The 19,081-nt window shown below is 43.9% G+C and overlaps 1 protein-coding gene across 2 annotated transcripts; it reads left to right on the top strand.

The window, feature by feature from the left end:
* The first annotated feature begins 1,214 nt into the window (after positions 1-1,214).
* LOC139554713 (histone-lysine N-methyltransferase SETDB1-B-like) lies at positions 1,215-18,719 on the top strand. Of its 2 annotated transcripts, none has more exons than XM_071367775.1 (20): positions 1,215-1,589; positions 2,675-2,932; positions 6,276-6,439; positions 6,554-6,612; positions 6,712-7,207; positions 7,358-7,537; positions 7,777-7,978; positions 8,405-8,478; positions 8,812-9,002; positions 9,196-9,313; positions 9,463-9,622; positions 11,752-11,965; positions 12,390-12,742; positions 13,231-13,347; positions 13,541-13,710; positions 16,466-16,594; positions 16,816-17,094; positions 17,360-17,529; positions 18,229-18,317; positions 18,495-18,719. In XM_071367775.1, exons 2-20 carry the CDS (start codon positions 2,748-2,750, stop codon positions 18,607-18,609), a joined length of 3,465 nt encoding a protein of 1,154 aa, XP_071223876.1. In that variant the 5' UTR covers positions 1,215-1,589; positions 2,675-2,747; the 3' UTR covers positions 18,610-18,719. The 2 variants fall into 2 exon arrangements, with proteins under 2 accessions (XP_071223876.1, XP_071223875.1); XM_071367774.1 differs by having other exon boundaries at positions 1,452-1,950.
* Positions 18,720-19,081: the final 362 nt, after the last annotated feature.

Below are 19,081 nucleotides of genomic sequence, written 5' to 3'. Positions count from 1 at the left end.
TGCAGGTGTGAGGCAGAAAAGGAACTATGACGTGCACACCCGGGGAAGGCACTTTGTGGCTGGGGAGCTGGTCTGGGTCTACAGCCCCCTAAGGAAAAAAGGCAGATGCCCCAAGTTGGACAGTCACTGGGTGGGACCCTGCAGTGTCCTGGAGAGGGTAGGGGAGGTTGTGTACCGGGTGCAGCTTCCTCCCAGGGGGAGAAAGGTGGCACTGCACCGGGACAGGTTAGCCCCATACAGAGGGGCCTCTTCTCCCCAAACCCCAGGAACCCCCACAATTCCCCTCTCTGGCAATGACATTCTCCAGGCACCCACCCTCAGGTGCCGCAGACAAGGCTCCAGACAGCCCACTCCCCCTGTCTCCCCCCCTGTGTCACCGCGTGGTTCCCCAGAGCCACGGACTGTATTACCCGTTCCCGCTTCCTTGTCCCCCATATCCCTGCCTTCATCCCCTGGTTCCCAGAGGGGCACTCTGCGACCATCACGGCCACGCAGGCAAAGGAGACCTCCGGGTCGCTTCAGAGACTTTGTTTGTTCCCTCGGGGACGAGGGACTTTGTGGTGGGGGGGCTGTGTAGAGACCCGCACAGACAGCTGTGTGTTATGTGTTAGGCTAGGAGGTGGTTGTGTTGTACTGACCAGTACCCGGTGTTCGCGGGGTCCGACATGTCAATCAACCTGCTATCTGCCAATCACGGGAATGCCTGGAATGTTCTGATGCCGGGCATCCTGGTGGTTGGCGGAGTGGCGTGGAGGGGGGTTGGGCAGGGGGGTGGAGCATTGGAAGTTAAGACCAGGTTCAGCCTTTGTTCTCTCTCTCTTACGTCTGGGCTTCACAAGAGAAGGTCACGATTGGCTTGTGGGTTATCTGTCATCTATTTGGCGTGTGCTACGGCCCAAACAGTAGCCTGTGTAAAGTTGGTTTAATAAACCGTCAATTCGCAAACTCAAGCCTCTGTCTGGACAATTGTTCATTTATGATCTAGTCAGGTCATTACAATATTTTGTTTTGGCAAGTTCTACACTATAACATGCTACTGTGCTTCTGACTCATTTTCCAGCTGTTGTCTTCACAGTTGTCCTTCCTCTCTCCTCGGCTGCTAAGTGTGTGACTGTGAGTGAGTGTGAGTGGCTCAGCCCTCCCTCAGCATCTTTGGTTGACACTGCGTGTCTGATTGACAGGAACAACAGGTGAGGCTGTTAGTCTGATCAGACAGTCAGAACGAATGTGTGCTTGAGCATTTAGGCCTATATTATTTCCTTTTTCGTTATTTTAATTAGTTCTTTCTACTCATTTAAATCTTTTGATTATTAATATCTTAATGTTTTTATATTTTTATAAAAAGATTCGGCTCTTCTGATATGCGAGTCAGCTCTTATAGCCGACTCATCACTATTAACTAGATACATTTAACCAAATACTGTATATTACAGTACATCTTTACTCTAGCTTCGCATTCTACACTCTGTCTGCAGTGCACACATCTATCCATCGTAGGAGAACACACCGGGGGTAACGTTACCACCCACTGCCCAGTTTGCAAGTGTCTTCCAAACCATCATGGCGCCATCGTAGGAGAGCACACGGGGGTAACGTTACCATCCACTACCCTGTTTGCACGCGTCTTCCAATTAATCATGGCGGTAGTAATAGTTAGTTAGCCTGCACACCCTTTTGCTTTTACCTCGACCAAAGAGTATGCATGGGAAATTGGACAAAGCTAACGTTATATACTACCTGCGTTTAAAACAAAAAGGTCTAAGAACTGCAGCATGTTGAAAAAAATAGGTTAAAACGGAACACTGTGACATACCCCCCCATTGCCTTGGTTGCTAAAGCTAACGTTCACTTAGCTAGCTGACTGGCTAAAACTAACGTTAATTTAGCTAGCTGACTGGGCTAACGTCGTTCGCGGAAGTGGACAGTGAATGTTTTTGCGGGAAGCTTCAGGTGAGAAAATACATGTTTTTTGCAACACAATTTGGTTAACCGAAGAAATGTAGTTATTCAGCCATAGTTAGTTAGACCTGTAGCTAGCTATACTAGTTTATAGTTACCAGTAAGACATTTGGATTAACTAGCATAGTACTAGTAAATAGCTACTAACGCTAGCTAAATATCGAGTTGAGTTTAATTCTGCTAAGCTAGCTAGCGTTACTAACTGTCGCATTAGATCCGCCAACGTCAATCTGATTAATCAGGCAAGATACGGTAGCGTTTGTATGATTTAATCAGGCTCTAATACACAATTCGCGTTAATTGGTATACAAATAATAGTTTATTACACAGCCTGCTTAATCAGACTACGCTAACGTTAGCTCGCTAACGTTAGCTCATAACAATCACTTTCTTCGCCGTCGTTGTGCAGTTTGGACCTTTTCATTACAGTAAAATATGAAATAGTTTGTTAATAGCTTACACTTAATACCTCTTTGAACTAATGAAAGGCGTTGTGGTGTTTTATCAACAACTGTGTAACAGTTCATGTGCCAAATGTGTTTGATTTGTTGGGCACGCGCATATGCCATTGACGATCTGTTGTTCAGTCAAATCGCTCAATGTTTACATTACAACGCCAATTTAGTATCTAAACAAATAAGGAAAACATTTAACTGCAGGCCATGCTATGAGCTCTTAGAAAAGCAGAAGGAAATTGTCAATGTTTTGTCAACAGGACCAGAGCACAGACCTACTGTTGAAAACCTGAGAGTACCCATTAGAAAGAAGGTGTCACAGTCTCCCAAGTGATGGAGAGTGGGGATGATGAGATGGAGATGACCGTGGGGGAGCTTCAGGGCTGGATACAGGAGGAGGTGGAGAATCAAGACTTGGTGAAACTCAGGAGGACCCAGCTGGCCCAGATGCAGAACCTAGTGCAGCGGAAGGAGAAGCAGGCCCTCTGCACCCGCACCCTTTTCAACACTGCCTGCGAGTGAGTGTTTTTCAGCCTGTTGGCTTAAGTGTTTATCCTGGTCCCAGGTCTGCTGTGGCTTGACCGTGAGAAGTGGCATTGGTAAGAGCACAAACGGATCTGGGATCAGCCTATAAGTGTTGTTTTCTTGGTCTGCAATGCTTGCATCTTATTTTTATTGCAGCTTATTGGATGACTGTCATTCATATTCCATTAACCCAGCTCAATGTAACATTGAAAGGTTTAGGCTACTAGATGATACTCTAGTTTTCCCTATACCCATCATGAGGTTGCTACAACCTAGCCTACGAATGACAGTTTATAACGTAGGTGCATTGGTCAGAGAGAGAGACAAATTGAAGTAATCAAGGCGACAGACAGTGACATTCAATACCGCCATGCACACTCTTTCCTACATCTAGCTGATCTAGGGTGTAATCATTAGTCCAAACAGTTGCAAACGAGAGTTTCTATTGGAAAAATTCAGGTAGGTCTAAAAAAAAATTTAAAAAACATCTGCAGATTGAATAATAGGAGTGTGCCGAGTACTCGGATAAAACAAGTATTGTAACGGTGTTGTAATTATCCATGATGGGAATAATTCATTCACTCGCATTCAGTCACTCGTTACGTGGCACAAGTCTCCCCTTCTCCAAACATCATGTATGAATCAGAATCCGTAGCTAGTTGTGTCGTGGACAATCGGTTCAAATATAACGCTGACAAGAACTTGTGAAATCAATTAGGCTTTTAATACAAAGTATATCAAAAGCCGGAATGGCCCGCGGAACACACCCCCCGCTTCCCAGCCCCGGCTCCAGCATTTATACACAAATAGCATACGGGTCCACCCCATATGCAAATAAGCATACTTCCCCTAATTCTTCCTGCCATCATTATCTTTTTAGTTCAGGCTTCCTGCTTGTTCACGCCTACTAATGCCCATATCTGCTTTGAGTTAGATTATAATAGTGGCCAGACCCGTGCTTGTCTTAAAAATAATATATGTCCATCTATCCTATAGGCCTATGACTTAGCCCTGTATTTAACTCAGTGCCTTAGCATGTCCTCTGGTATGTGTGCCGTTATTGGAATCGGCAGACTATGTGTCTCTTCTATCATTAGTGTCCAGTTGCCTTAGGCGCCTATTTCTCTGGTATGTGTGCTCTTAGTGGAATGGGCAGACTATATAAGTGCACACATACCAGAGAAATAGGCTCCTAGGGCAACTGGACACACTAGACATATAGTCTGCTGATTCCACTAAGTGCACATTTGTCGCCCAGTGTCGCCCGCGTTTGGCCGGGGTAGGCCGTCATTGTAAATAAGAATTGGTTCTTAACTGACTTGCCTAGTTAAATCAAGGTTAAATATATATATATATTTTTTAAAGGTACTTGGTTCCACTTTCTTAAAGCATTGAACAAACAAGAACAGGTTCTCACCAGTTCTCACAGTCTATGGGTCTAAGGAGAGTGATAAGATCTTTAGAGCCTCAACAGATGGAACAAGAATTCAGCCTGGCTGGGTCTTTTAGGAGCCAGTAATAAATCACTCCTTTGTGCGATGTGTGAGGAGGGTACTGGACAGTTGTGGAAAATTACCAGTGACCTAGTACTATAAAACCAAAAGCTTACATTGACTCAGAAGAGTTTGTGTTGGATAGCCTTAGCCAGCTAGCCAACATAAATATCATTCCTCTCTGTTTGAGTAGGCTAAATTAGCTAGCTGCATTAGCTAGTAAGTGAAAGAAAATATTAAATAAATGATTTTGTTAAAACCTGTTAAACTATTGGCTAGTCAACTACTCACCACATGTTATGCACTGCAGTGCTAGCTAGCTGTGGCGTATGCTTTCAGTACAAGGTTCATTCTCTGATCCTTTGATTGGGTGGACAACATATCAGTTCGTGCTGCAAGAGCTCTAATAGGTTGGAGGACGTCCTTCGGAAGTCGTTGTCATAATTACTGTGTAAGTCTATGGAAGAACCATGAGCATTGACCATTGACTTCTATTGAAGTCAATGTACTCAAAGGAGGATGGATAATAGTTTTCCTGCAGCTACCCCAGAGAGGGCTGTTAAGGCCCAATTTCCTGCATTCCAATTGGTAGTTCACAGTCTAGTCCCATCGCTGCAACTCCCGTACAGACTCGGGAGAGGCAAAGGTCGAGAGCCGTGCGTCCTTCGAAACACAACCCAGCCAAGCTGCACTGCTTCTTGACGCAATGCCCGCTAAACCCGGAAGCCAATCGCACCAATGTGTCAGAGGAAACACTGTACACCTGGTGACCGTGTCAGCGTGCATTGCGCCCGCCACAGGAGTTGCTAGTGCGCGATGACACAAGAACCTCCCTGCTGGCCAAACCCTCCCCCAACCCGGAGGATGCTGGGCCAATTGTGGGCCACCCCATGGGTCTCCCGGTCGCGGCCGGCTGCGACAGAGCCTGGACTCGAACCGGGATCTCTAGTGGCACACTGTGATGCAGTGCCTTAGACCACTGTGCCACTCGGGAGATAAGTGTTTCAATCAGTTATTTGATGACGTGAATATATTTAGTATGGTCTAAAAAGGATACCTTTTTAATTTTTCACTTTTAATTTTTCAGAAATTCATTGAGTAGGATGAGCCTCCACTGCAGCATATACATGTGAGACTGTTGTCTGCAGCAGTGCTATTGGACTCGTGGCTGTGGATTTGTTGTGCACTGATTTGACTGTTGACATTCCAAAGGCTGCGGTTCCCGATAGCTAAAGATCCGAAGCTTCTGTGCATGTGTAGGATTCTCTACTTTATGCACAGTCTCTGCTCTACTCGTTCGGCTGTCCAGAGAACAGGCTACTCTGACAATTACATTAAAAATCACAAGATCACATAATGATCGATTCTACACCGAACCGACTATAATAGCATAGTATAACGTTACTGTAAGACAAAAGTTACTGTAAGACAACAGCACTAAGCACTAGGCAAAATATGTGCTTTGGTTGAAACAATACAGGTATGCTACAGTTTGTTAAAACCCTCTGCTCTAAAATTAGCTCACTGTACATAATAATTCTAAACAGTACTGTACTTCAAAACAACACTACATAACTCAGGAAGATCTAAGTGCATATTCCCATGAAACTGATTTCAGATCAAATGGTTGGCATACAGATGCTGCGTGGATGTTTCACCAGTAAAACTTTAAGAATTATAATTCATGATTGGGTGAGAAATGTGAAGGCAGGGTGACCATAAAAATATGTACGTAGAGGTAAAGAAACGTGCGGCAGAACGTGGGGAAGAAGCTTCCAGGGAGGACGGGAAGAGGGCTGTTACCTTCGGGACCGTAACCTTTGCCTTGACTGTTTCTCCACAGGTCTGTGGTGGAGTGTGAGACCGTTATGAAGGCGCTGTACAGCAAACTGGGCATGGAGTACAGAGACACAGACTCTGAAGATGAAGGAGTGGGCCAGCAAAGCGTCATTGAGATCGATGATGGGGACGCTGACAGAAACGACAACACCATGGCCACAGACGGAGGTAAGGGATTGAGGGAGATTGTGTTCCCATTGAAACAACGAGGGGATGGGATGTGATCCTCAATCCCAATACGTTATGCTTTATTGTTTAATCTCCGTTCTATCATTTTCTCAGTTGCTGCTTCCGATTCGGCTCCTGGAGAAGTCCCAGCTACAGACAGTGACACAGAAAATGTGAGAACTTAGCCAGATAGGATGTAAATGCACGCACACACTTCTACATGTGTGGTCTCGGCCATGCTCCTGACATGCTTTTCTCTCATTCTTCCTTAGTACAATGACATGGCAGATGACATGGAGAGCATGCCATCCTCTCCAGCTGTGACCACCCCTTTTGTGACTGTAACTGTTGCCCCAAATGAAGCCTCAAACTCTAATGATACCCCAGCAACCCCCCTTGCTGAATCAGAGTCTGAACCACCAAGTCCACAAGAAGACAGCGGCGATGAGTATACTCCATCAAAATCAAAAAAGATCTCATCAAAACGTCCAGAGTCCAGCAAACGTGGACGGCCGAGAAAAGGTGAAAAGAAGAGAAGAGAATCTGTACGAACCAAGCATCAACTTGTGTCTTACAGGGAAGACTCGCTTCCTGCCCCAACAAATCCTTCTGTGCCATCGAAACCACAAAAGCCCAGAGCAGGTGACTGCTCTGCGTCGACGAAACAGCAGAACTCAAGCAAAGGTAGCACAGCTTCCCCACCAAAATTACAGGAGGCCAGCAAAAGTGGTTCCACTGTCCCATTAAAACAACAAGAGGCCAGAAAAGGTGACTTGTGCTTTGCATTTTGGACTTCAAATGTTTGACCTTGTTTTGCATTATTGGTCTTCTCTAAATTGCTTGCAACTTGATGTCAGTGCTATATCTTTAAGGAAAATATTTTAGTTCTCATGGTGGTCTTCTCGCTCTCTCTGACAGAAACGTCCACTCCATTTGTGGTGACCAGCGTGTCGCAAGCTCCGACCCATGCGCCGAACCCTGCCACTCAGCCACCTCCCGGCCTCACAGAGGAGGAGATCAAGACTGATATGAAGGTCCTGGCTAGGAGGAGGACCAAGACCTGGCACTCAGGCAAGATTACAGAAATCAAACCATCAGGTAAGAGCACACACACCCACTGATTTATTTCTATTCTCATTGTAGTCGTTTGTAATGGTGTAGATTTGTCTATGCTTGATGTGTTTCAATGTATGCACAGAGCTGCAAAATAATATTTAATTTTTTCAAGTCACTTTGACATATCTAGTCATATCTATGCTTTTATATCAGTTCATGTCCTTTACAGAATTCTTTGTTTTCTCCATGCTCTCTATATCTCAACCATTGACGCTCCACAGAGAGTGGAAGCAGGTATAAGGTGGACTTTAGCGAGAAGGGGAGAAGCATGCTGTCAGGACACCACATAGCCTTTGACCACACCGCTTCACTGGAGCGGCTGTACGTGGGCGTGCGCGTGGTAGCCAAGTTCAAGGACGCCGAGCAGTCCTGGTTCTACTCTGGCATTCTGGCTGAGCTCCCCAACCGAAAGAACCGCATGAGGTATGAGAGTGTGTGTGAGTAGGGCTGTGGCGTTCATTACATTTTGTCAGCTTTTCGATTATCATGCAAATAACTGCCGGTCTCATAGTAATTGAGCATTAATTAACATAAACACGTTTAGCACCTCATGGCTTCCACCATAACCTATAAGCCACTGATGTGGACCTTTGGAACACAAATCCATTTAATATAGCCTACACCCCTCGAACTCAACTCTGGACCTCGAAGCCAGTTCCTCTGCATTTTTTAAATTGTTCCCTTCTAATCACGGAATGTGTGCATTTATCAGGTAGAACAGCCAGCGTAGCAGCCATATCTGATAGTATTATGTGTGAATGGTTGGATGATGTTATATGTAAACATCATGCTGAATGTGATCCATCAATGTCTTAGTAAAGCTCTGTGGCGCTCCTTCTTGTGTTTCAGGTTCCTGGTCTTTTTTGACGACGGCACACCTTCCTATGTCGGTTTGCCGGATCTTCACATTGTTTGCAGACCACGTAAGAACAGCCTCGGGCTTAAAAAAACAATGTCTCTCTTATATTTACTCAATACTTCTTGGCTCCAATCTTGTTTGATCATCCTACCAAATGTAGGATGTTTTATTCAGATCCAGCTGTAGTTGGGTGAATCCACCTGTGCAACAAGATATACCAAAGTCATTTGAGTTATCCATTTTTCAATTAATTGTCTTGTACGGAGCAGCAGAACTTCTACTCGGGTTGTTGTCATGCTACAAGTTTAATCTGCAATGCAGGTGTTGGTGAGATTCTTGCAGAAAAGCACACCGACTCACACAAGCTAAGCCTCCTGTCTCTCTCTATCGACTGCAGTGCCGGAGGTGTGGGAGGACATAGAGGATGAGGCCAACAGGGAGTTCATCAAGGAATACATCAAGGTGTATCCCAACCCGCCCATGGCCCAGTACAGACCAGGCCAGCCCATCAACGTGGAGTTTGAGGGGATCCAGAGGAGGACAGAAGTAGAGCAGATTGACTGCAGCTTGTTGTGCGTCCTCTTCAAGGTGAGAAGTTACAACTGCTTAATCCGTAACCATGAATTACATTTGATAGTGATTGACTTGCAGTATATTGTGCCTGGTATTCTGGTTATGCTTACCTAACTAAAGTCTAATTATTCACTGACACACATAATGCCAAGCCTTTTTTGCTGTATGTCTCACTGTGCGCTAAAGTGTGTCTGTGTGGTGTTCTCAGGATGACGAACATAAGGAATGGGTGTACCGAGGCTCTTTGCGTCTGGAGCATATGGCCAACATGAAGAAACGTGTTGAGGAGGCAAAGGATAAACCAACAGTGACACGGCCCAATAGTGGTAAGTGTCTCTCATCTCCTTTTTACTCTGTGTCCTGTGGATAAATAATGAACACATCGACAGCCTTGTGTTTGTCTGAATGAATGATCTACATCAGCCGTCTGGACAATGCGTTTATTTAGCGAGCACACTCTTTGTCCGTCACCCAGGGGGAGCAGTTTCGACTACTACTACAATCCACCAGACTAGCACGGCTGCTGCCAACAAACCTCACGTCAGCCCCTCGTCAACAGTAATACCAGCGCAGGTCACTTCCAACAATGTCAGCCAGGGCCAGCCAGCTGCTGGTAAACAGTCAGCATCCGTAGGGTGAGTAGAATTTATGTCTGTGTTTATACTGTTTCTGTACTCTTTTCAAAAGTGCGTCTTGCACGAATTTCTTGAGTATTTATTTCCTGCATACATTATTATTCAATTTTATTAGGGTGGAAGGTAGCCTAGCGGTTAGAGCAGGGGTGGGCAATTCCAGTCCTCGAGGGCCCGATTGCTGTCACAGTTTTACCCCAGCTAACACACCTGACTCCAATAATCACCTAATCATGATTTTCAGTTTAGAATGCAATTTGATTAATCAGCTGTGTTCGCTAGGGATGGAGAAAAAGTGTGCCACCAATCAGGTTCCCGAGGACTGGAGTTGCCCACCCCTGGGTTAGAGCGTTGGGCCAGTAACCCATGTGGTGGAAGAATCAGAATTAGTTGTGTAACATAGATAATTAAGATGTCTTATCTGCATAATATGTTTATGTGATATACTTGTTATTAGAATGTATCCCTTCATACTCCCTTCGTGTTGGCAGTTGCACCTCTTCCCTCAGATGGGGCTTGTCACGAGAATTTTCACTCCCAATGATGATAACTAAACAATTATTTAAGCTTTGACCAATCCCCGAGGTTTGTAAGACCCTGGGTTTAATAATAATTAGGCTAAGACTCAGCTTCTGCAAAAGGTTCGTCAGCTTTATTGAGAGAACGTTCTAAAGTCAACCAAAATTTGAACAGTCTTTTATAACCCCCTCTACGCACACACACACACACACAGTTTTATCACTTTTCTACCAGCCTTGGCAGTTTCTCGCCGTTCTCTCCTCTCCTCCATAGATTAGAGAGGCCTTGGAAGGACCCTCCTGTTGTCAGCTTTTTCAGAGTTATCATGTGTAGTCTACCAGCCTCTGTTTTCTCAACCATACATTTCTCCCTCTTAACTTGTCCCACACATACATTATTGGAATATAGTCTTATAATTCTAATACATTTCACATAGTCTTATACGTGTCTGGGTGGAATTCTTTAGTCATTACTTTAAACATATAAATTCCCTTATCAGGCTCAGTCACCTGGGGCCCAGAGAGGGGAGAGGTCAGGCTTGTCTTTCACATGTCCCTGGTGCTATGCAGAATATCAGAAAGGGAAGAGGACAGGAGGGAACATTGTCTTCATATGTGAATGTGTCCACCTATTCTTAAACCATGTGAAGGGATGGCGTGATTAATGGGGAACCAATTACTTGTCTCCACAATGTCTGTGCGCCAGTCACTCCCTCCTTTGGCATTGGGGGATGTGTGTGGTAGTGTCTGGAACCATTGTAAGTCATCTCTGATGTTGCACTTATCCTAGGTTAGCGTATGACCTAGAGGCTCACTCCCCTCAGTGAGCTTGTCCAGGAGTGGGGTCAAGAAGGGATTTTACTTGCTTGAGATGGGAGTATCTGGAGTTGACAATTGATTTATGCCATTGGATGAGTTGGTGTTTTTGTGCTGTGAAGTACCAAGAACGAGATTGGAACCTAGTCTTATGGACCAAACTGAATGGTAATTTATAGCGAATGCTATCTGGCTACGGGATACTCCTTTCTCATTTAAAACGTCTCACCTTGTGACCCGTTCAAAACATCTGTGGTTTATGTCGACTAGGGGGTGTATCTTGACTATAAAAGACCTTTGTACTTTTGTCTCGCCGCTTTCAACGAATCATCAGAGAAGGTGATTCGTCGACCAGACATTGCTATTGCAAAGCTTTCACTATTAAAGATTTAGTTGAAGTATGACTCTGACTCGTGTGAATAGTTTGTCTCTCCTCATTTGATAGTAAAGAAATGAACCACCACATCCAAAAGCTTGCTAGTTCGAATCCCCGAGCCAACTAGGTGAACAATCTGTCGATCTGCCCTTGAGCAAGGCGACCAACTCTAATTGCTCCAGGGTCAATAATGGCTGATCCCTGACTGTGCACTCTCCAAGGGTGTCTCAGGGGGAGTGGGATATTCAAAAATCAGATTTCCATTTCACACCACAAGCTTGTACTGGTTACAGGCAGGGCCAATATGTAGGGCCAATAAGTACCCCTTATTTAACCTTTGGATCCTTGATTCAGGCTGTCAACCTTTCCTCCCTCGTTCATTCTCCCTCAAACCCATGTCATCTTCTCCCTGGTCACGTCAGGAGGCCCTTTGGCCAGGATCGTACGACCGACAAGGAGTCGTCTGTCATCACAGCTAAAGGTTCGGTCACCTTCACCCCCCACCGTTGCTGCCCCGCCTGCCTGAACTGCATCCGGTCAAAGGTCGAGGCTAAGCACCGTGGACGCAACCCGCTGCTCATCCCCCTGCTCTGCGAGTTCCGCCGCATGAAGGGCCGCCACCGGATCAATAACAAGGTGGGTGTAGGGTGAAGTTGCCCCTAGATGCTGATCATGGGTTAGTTGGGCATCTAATGGTTTAGGTTAGGATTGGGGGAGGTGAAGCTGATCCTAGGGGAAATTTCACCCGTGGTCAGTAACAAGGTGAGCACCTAGCTAACTGGACTGTCTGGAACATCATACTTCATGATACAGAACTCTGCCATTACCTATAGTGATTACTCAGCTCCAGGGGTGCTAGGTCATGCCTGATGCTGTGCTCTTCTTAACTGGAGAATTTGGAGCAGAGCAATTGATACATTTCCATAGTAACAGATGAAAAATAATGTATAATGATGTTGTCATCCAAGATTCATACCTGTAGTAATTCAAAACTCTGGTATGTTTATGTTCTTTCTTTGGGTTTTCTTACCTCCCTCCTCCGGCCCTCTGTCTCTCTCAGACGTATTTCCACATATTTTACCGGTCGCCGTGTGGCCTCAGCCTGAGCAACATGACTGCTGTGCAGGACTACCTTCAACAGACACGCTGTGACTTCCTCTTCCTGGACATGTTCTGCCTGGACCCCTTTGTGTCTGTGACCACCACCCACCAGCCCCGGCCCTACAAGATCAACATCCCAGACCTGACGCTGGGCAGAGAGAACCAGCCGCTGTCCTGCATCAACGAGCTCAACAACATCCGGCCACTCTCGGTGATCTACAACAAGCAGCGTGTCGCAGCCAGTGGGGTCTCCATCAACACCAGCTCAGACTTTCTGATGGGCTGCGACTGCACCGACGGCTGCAGGGACAGGTGTGTGTCACAGGGGTTAAAGTTCTCCGTCACTGCAATGTATTTCCTTAACCTTTTTTTAAAGGACTGGACAAGCAGTTTAATAGATGTACAAAATATCCCTCTATCCCTAAAAGCATGATGGTCATTATGTTTTGTTTTACATGAAAGGGGAGGTTAACTTGGCCCCTCAGACAATCGATCTAAGATCAACTTAAGTTCCAGTCATGGTATTTGTTTGTGGTTGCTTTAACCCCTGGTGTGTCATCATGGTGCCATGTTTTTGATACTCCTTGATTTCTGTAATGCTAAGTATGTACCAAGAGGTAAAGGTAGTAGCCAATGAAGAGGTGTGTCATTTCCTACTGTGGCACATGTCAAATTACAGCTCATCTATATCCATTCACCCAATGGCGATGTCTTAATCGGATTATATTCAGGGGTATTTTGGGTATGTAGAGGTTGTTTTGACATATGTATTTATGGACATGTATATTGTGTTGATGTAGGTCGGCATGCTCCTGTCACCAGCTGACCATCCAGGCCACAGCCCTGTTGCCAGCGGGCCCTGAGGACGTCAACGCTGGCTACACACACAAGAGGCTGGAGAAACGCCTCTCCACAGGGTGAGGCTGTTAATTGACAGATGGAAATGATCCATCAATCGCAATATCCATCTGACTGTTGGTCTCAGTTTTCTCCTTCCTCTCAGCTCTTTCTCTGCATTTGTTTTTTGTGACATGCTTTGAGAGCAATGTCTGAAAAGCCCTTATTATTATTATTATTATTTCTATATCAACCACCTCCCTCTGTCTGCAGTATATATGAGTGCAACGCACTGTGCCGCTGTGACCCACGTGTGTGCTCTAACCGGGTGGTTCAGCATGGCCTTCAGCTGCGGCTACAGCTCTTCATGACCATGGGGAAGAGCTGGGGAATCCGCTGCCTGGATGACATTGCCAAGGGCACCTTCGTCTGCACCTACACTGGTGAGTGAGCTAGGAATCTAATTTAACCCAACACAGACAGACTGCTGTTAAGTATGACTTCTGTTGATTACATACTAGAGCTGACCCCTTTAGTCGACCGGTCAATTGTTTGGTCGATAGGCTGTTAGTCGACCGAGATTTCTGTATTCGAGCAGTAGCAAAAAATGCGCTTTCTCCCTCATTGGATAGCGGCCGCTGTCCACGGTTCTGAAACACTTCAGCGCGCTGTTGAATTGGTGCCTTTTCCTATACTATGTTGCTATGTGCATAATTGTCACGAGAATTTTCAATCACAATGATAATAACTAACAATCAATAAACTTTGACTAATCCCCGAGGTTCGTAAGACCCTGGGTTTAATAATAATTAGGCAAAGACTCATCTTATGCAAAAGGTTAGTACAGTTTATTTGTGAGAACGTTCTGATGTCCATAATACAAGGACATCCATTTTATAACTTGCTCCCCACTTACGCACATACCTCCACACAAACAGTAGATATCCTACGCACATACATACACACGAACAGTAGGTGAGTTGTATCCTTCCCCAGAGTTCTCACCACTGTTTATCACTACCCAGCCAACAGTTCCTCTAATCTCGGGGGAATGGAACCTTGAGAAGGACTCCCTGTCCTATCATAAGTTTCTCAGTTCTAGCCAAGTTGGGTCAAACACAGTTGAATTGTTCTCTGTATTTTCTTAGGCACACACATACACACACATTTCTCTCCCTAACAGGTCTCTTCTGAACCTTGTTAGACTTACGTTTAATACTTTAATTATTCATTATACATGCTACATAAACTAATAATCACTAATTAGTTACATTTCAGGGTAGGGTTCATTAATCATTACCTTTAAGCATCTAATTCCCTTATCAATAATAGCAAAGTTAACCCGCATATTGGTGTTGAGAACAATGCCGTGGAGACAGCAGCAGAATGAGGAGATGAGAAATTGCCTTAATTGTCTTAAGTGAGGAGAGGAAACCGCAACTTAATTAGGTCTATAGTCAATTAGGTCTATAATCAAGAGCCTACCTGTTAAATGTGCCTGGCTTTGTAAATCATCAATATATCTACAGAAATAAGGCAGATCCTGTTTTTGTTTAATAGACTACTGATTCTGTGAGCACCAAGCCTCATGCAACAACATGTCAAGTAAACAATTTCACAAATTGATAAAAAAATGTTTTTAATCTTTGTTTTGCTGTAATAAAGACTTTACACTTTTTTTTGTTAGCACAGCCTCTGGTATTATTTATAATTAATTTAGTGTTTACACCAAATTGTCCCAAAAATAATATTTATAATAATAGCGCTCCTTTTTCTTGATCTCCTTGTTGCTATTATTATTATTATTATTATTATAATAGTAATAATGTCATTAACATTAGTAGGCTTAGTATTGCAACCTTGAATAACCACCATCGAGCTGTAGGCCTAAAAGCACATCCTGTTTAGAAAACAAAAACAGTAACTGATTCGATAAATTGAACGAAGTGCTGCGCATAAGGGATATATGAATCGCCTACAAGTAGCCTATCAACTTTCACAGTCAATGAATTTGTTTATATGTTTTGTGCGTATAAATTGAATATTGCCAAATGCATCATTGAGCATATTTAATGCAACCCTTGCTGTTAGATGGCAAAGCAGCAGCATACAACTGACCTAAACGTTTGGAAATGATAAGTTAACTTTCTCATCCATAGCCTTAAAATGCATCTCAAGTGCAATTGCACTGTTTAGCTGACTCTGAAGGCTTGAGGGCATTTAGGACGTACTGCAGATCACTAAAATATCCTAATGATTATGATCACACTTCATCAATTCAGATATTATGGCGACACTAAAGGAAATATGGTTTAGGAACTTGGGAACCAAGCTCGAGTTATCAGTGTGGCCTAATCACCTGGACATGTTGAAATTCTGTATCTTCACGCCGAGAATAAAAACCTCCAGGTTTCCTTCATAACTGTCAATTTATTGGGAAAAAATAGAATTACTGGGGGCAGTTTGGGGGGGGGGAACAATCCCGTCCGAGTCGTTATCTGGAATAACGGACATTCTAGTAATGCTAGTCCCGTGCGAATAGGTCTTTGGTCACGTGCATGCGATGCATACATGTGTCATCTAAAGAGAGCAAGGGTTGAGGGAATAGGTCATGTTTTTCCTAATAAAATGAGGGATTTTGGAACTTTTCAGTCAAACGTTTGTAATTATCGGACAGTGCGATAAACACTTTGATGTTCTGTGGTGGTCGCTACAGCAGGGAGGAGAGAGACCACGGGTGCTAGTCAGTTACTCACTGTCTATTTTTTTTACACAGCGCAGCAAGTCTGAGCCAGGCGGCACAATCAAATCAATTGCGGTCGGACTCCCTCTAGTAATTTGTGTGTCTTAATTGTTTCATCAAACAGTTCGCCTAAAGCGTCAGACAAGCTCAGTGCATATAGTTGATTTGATTCAAACACTATATGGAAAAAAACATGTTTATACATTTCTACCAATCAATTGGTCAAAAGAACAGACGCCTCTTGGTCGACCAAGATTTGTTTTTGTCGGGAACAGCCCTATTACATACACTATTAGTCTTATTCTGCAATATATATATATATCATGTTAGTGCTCAATATAAGCCCTCTAGTAGTGTTGCCCTCTTCTTCTCTCCTTCTACTATTGCAATGTCATTCTTCCTGTTATATTCCACACAATGCTCACAACCTTTTCCTTTGCCATCTCTCCCCTTAGGGATAATCATGAACAAGAAGAGTTTGAGCACAGAGGGCAACATGTACATGGTCAACCTGAACCACATAGAGGGAGCTGAGAGCAAGGAGGGTTACGAGAGTGAGGCCCGCTGCTCCGACAATGAGTCAGGTACAGACATGCAGAGCCTGGCCTCACCTGCAGCCATAGCATCAGATCTACCCTATCTGTGTATTATGTTTATATGAATGTGAAAAAGATACACTGGGTTTCCATGTCAATTCATGAACTGTAAATGCACATACCCAGTGGGGACACCGAGATCACGGAGTGCAAAGAGAAACAACAGAACTGATCATCTCTGTAATGTTGTGGCCTCTGTTCTACATCAGGTTCAGAAGAGCCCATAGAAGAAGACAAAAGTGAACATGATGATGACTGTGATGAAGGTGGTGGTGATGAGGAAGAGGGAAACCACGGCAAAGAGCCGCTACGTATGAAGAACTCGTATGATGAAGAAGAAGAACCCAGTGACTATGAGGACAATTATGAGGACAAGGATTATGATGTCAGTGAAGATGATGGCGGCTCTGATGATGACTTCAGGCACAACGTCTCCTCTATGGAGAGGAGCTACGTCACCCGCAGGCATGCCAAAATACTACAGGAGGGTAAGAGGAAACCGTATATACAGAAAAGTATACTCAGAGAAAAAACAAACATGGAGGGAAACTAAAAAGGTTACTGAGGTTCAGTAGAGGATTCATTCTTATTTGGTTTGATAAATGTTGGTTTCTCAAAATACTGTAGGAAAGTAAAGCACAGACAAAAATTGACAAACATCTTTATGAATTCTAATGAATTCTATTTTTTTGATTTTTTAAAATAATTTTTTTTGGTTCCCAGACTAATAATCAAATGACACTTCTCTCATAGACCCAGCGAAGAAATCGGGCTCTGACGCCAAATCTTCTGACCAGCAGGACGGTACAGCAGAGGGAATTGACAAGGAGGCCTCAAACGCCACTAGGCATTTCTTTGATGGGGAGGAGTCATGCTACGTCATCGACGCAAAGCTAGAGGGGAATGTGGGTCGTTACCTCAATGTGAGTCATGAGGAGGAATATTCAGAGGATATCGTGTGTTGGATAGTATGCCCTGACTGTATTTTATCTATATCCATACTTCTCAGAGATCCGCCAACTGTACATCTGATAAGGGAATTTATATGTTTAAAGTCTAAAGAAGACTAAAGAATTCCACCCTGAAATGTAATTATTAGACTATGTAAAATGTATTAGAATAATTAGACTAAAATCCAATAAGGTTTGGTTGAGACAAGTTAAGCGTGAGAAATGTGTGACTGAGAAAACAGAGGACAATTTAACTATACATGACCTGACCTGGTTGGAACTCTGAAAAACTTACGTCAGGAAAGAGGCCCTGTCAAGGTCCCTCTAATCTAGGGAGGAAGGAAACGGCATGGAACTGCCAGCTTGGTAGAATAGTGATAAACGAGGAATGTGCACACCGTGGGGAAAGATGCAGCCCACCTACTGTTTGTGTGTGTGTGCGTGTAAGTAGGTGGGAGTTATAAAATTATTGTCTTTGCATTTTTTACTTTAGAACGTTCTCTGAATGAAGCTTACGAACCTTTTGCAGAAGCTGAGTCTTAGCCTAATTATTATTAAACCCAGGGTCTTACAAACCTCGGGGATTGGTCAAAGCTTAGATAATTGTTAAGTTATCATCATTGGGATTGAAAATTCTCGTGACAACACCTTCTCCTTTTTTTCTCTCTACAGCATAGCTGCCAACCAAACCTGTTTGCGCAGAATGTTTTTGTGGACACACATGACCTTCGATTCCCCTGGGTGGCGTTCTTTGCCAGCAAGTTAGTGACTTTCTGTTATGATATCTATTGCTTGGTCTTTTGAGAGTCCAAGCCAGGATTAATATGGGGTCTGCTCATGCCTTTGGCTCTATAATAAATGCCCATGCCCATGTGGACTAAATGTGTATTATAATATGCACTTCAGTATATTCATCATATTGTCTTTTTATTTTTCAGGCGCATTAGAGCTGGTACAGAGCTGGCGTGGGATTATAAATGTGAGCTTGGTGTGAAAAGGTCGTCAAGAGTCCTTAATTGTCGCTGTGATCCAGAGTGCAGGGAAAAGTTATGAAAGCCCATACTACTACTTCCAGCTTCACCGCCTCAGTAAATGTATGAATATACTGTAATAGGTAGTCTTAACCTTTTTTCAATAATAAAATGAACTTTTTTGTATTTTAATCATGCACTGAGTTTTTTTTGTTCATATTACAGTTCTTAAATTGTGCTTTAATAAATTAATTCAAGTATTTAAATGTTCTTTATAGCATTCCTAATTTATTCTGCAAATGTGTTCTCACAGAATATATTAGTAAACTATATTCACAATTGTTGAAGTTATTTCAAGGTATTAAACATATGTAAAGGCACTAGCTCGCACCTGAAGAAGGATCTGGCCGAAGACAGAACAGTAGCTCTGGTCTGGCTGCGGCTGGAAGAGTGTTTTAATTAGGGGTTGTTTACTTGTGGGGAGCAGTGCTCGTAGCTTCGAACCATCCTGTTCTCGCGAGCTTACGTTCTGTTTCCCTAAAGCGAAACAATGT

This window comes from Salvelinus alpinus, chromosome 26, assembly GCF_045679555.1.
Source record: "Salvelinus alpinus chromosome 26, SLU_Salpinus.1, whole genome shotgun sequence".
Taxonomy (NCBI): Eukaryota; Metazoa; Chordata; class Actinopteri; order Salmoniformes; family Salmonidae; genus Salvelinus; species Salvelinus alpinus.
The sequence above is the reverse complement of the archived record's forward strand: the minus strand, read 5'-3'. Positions and strand labels throughout refer to the sequence as shown.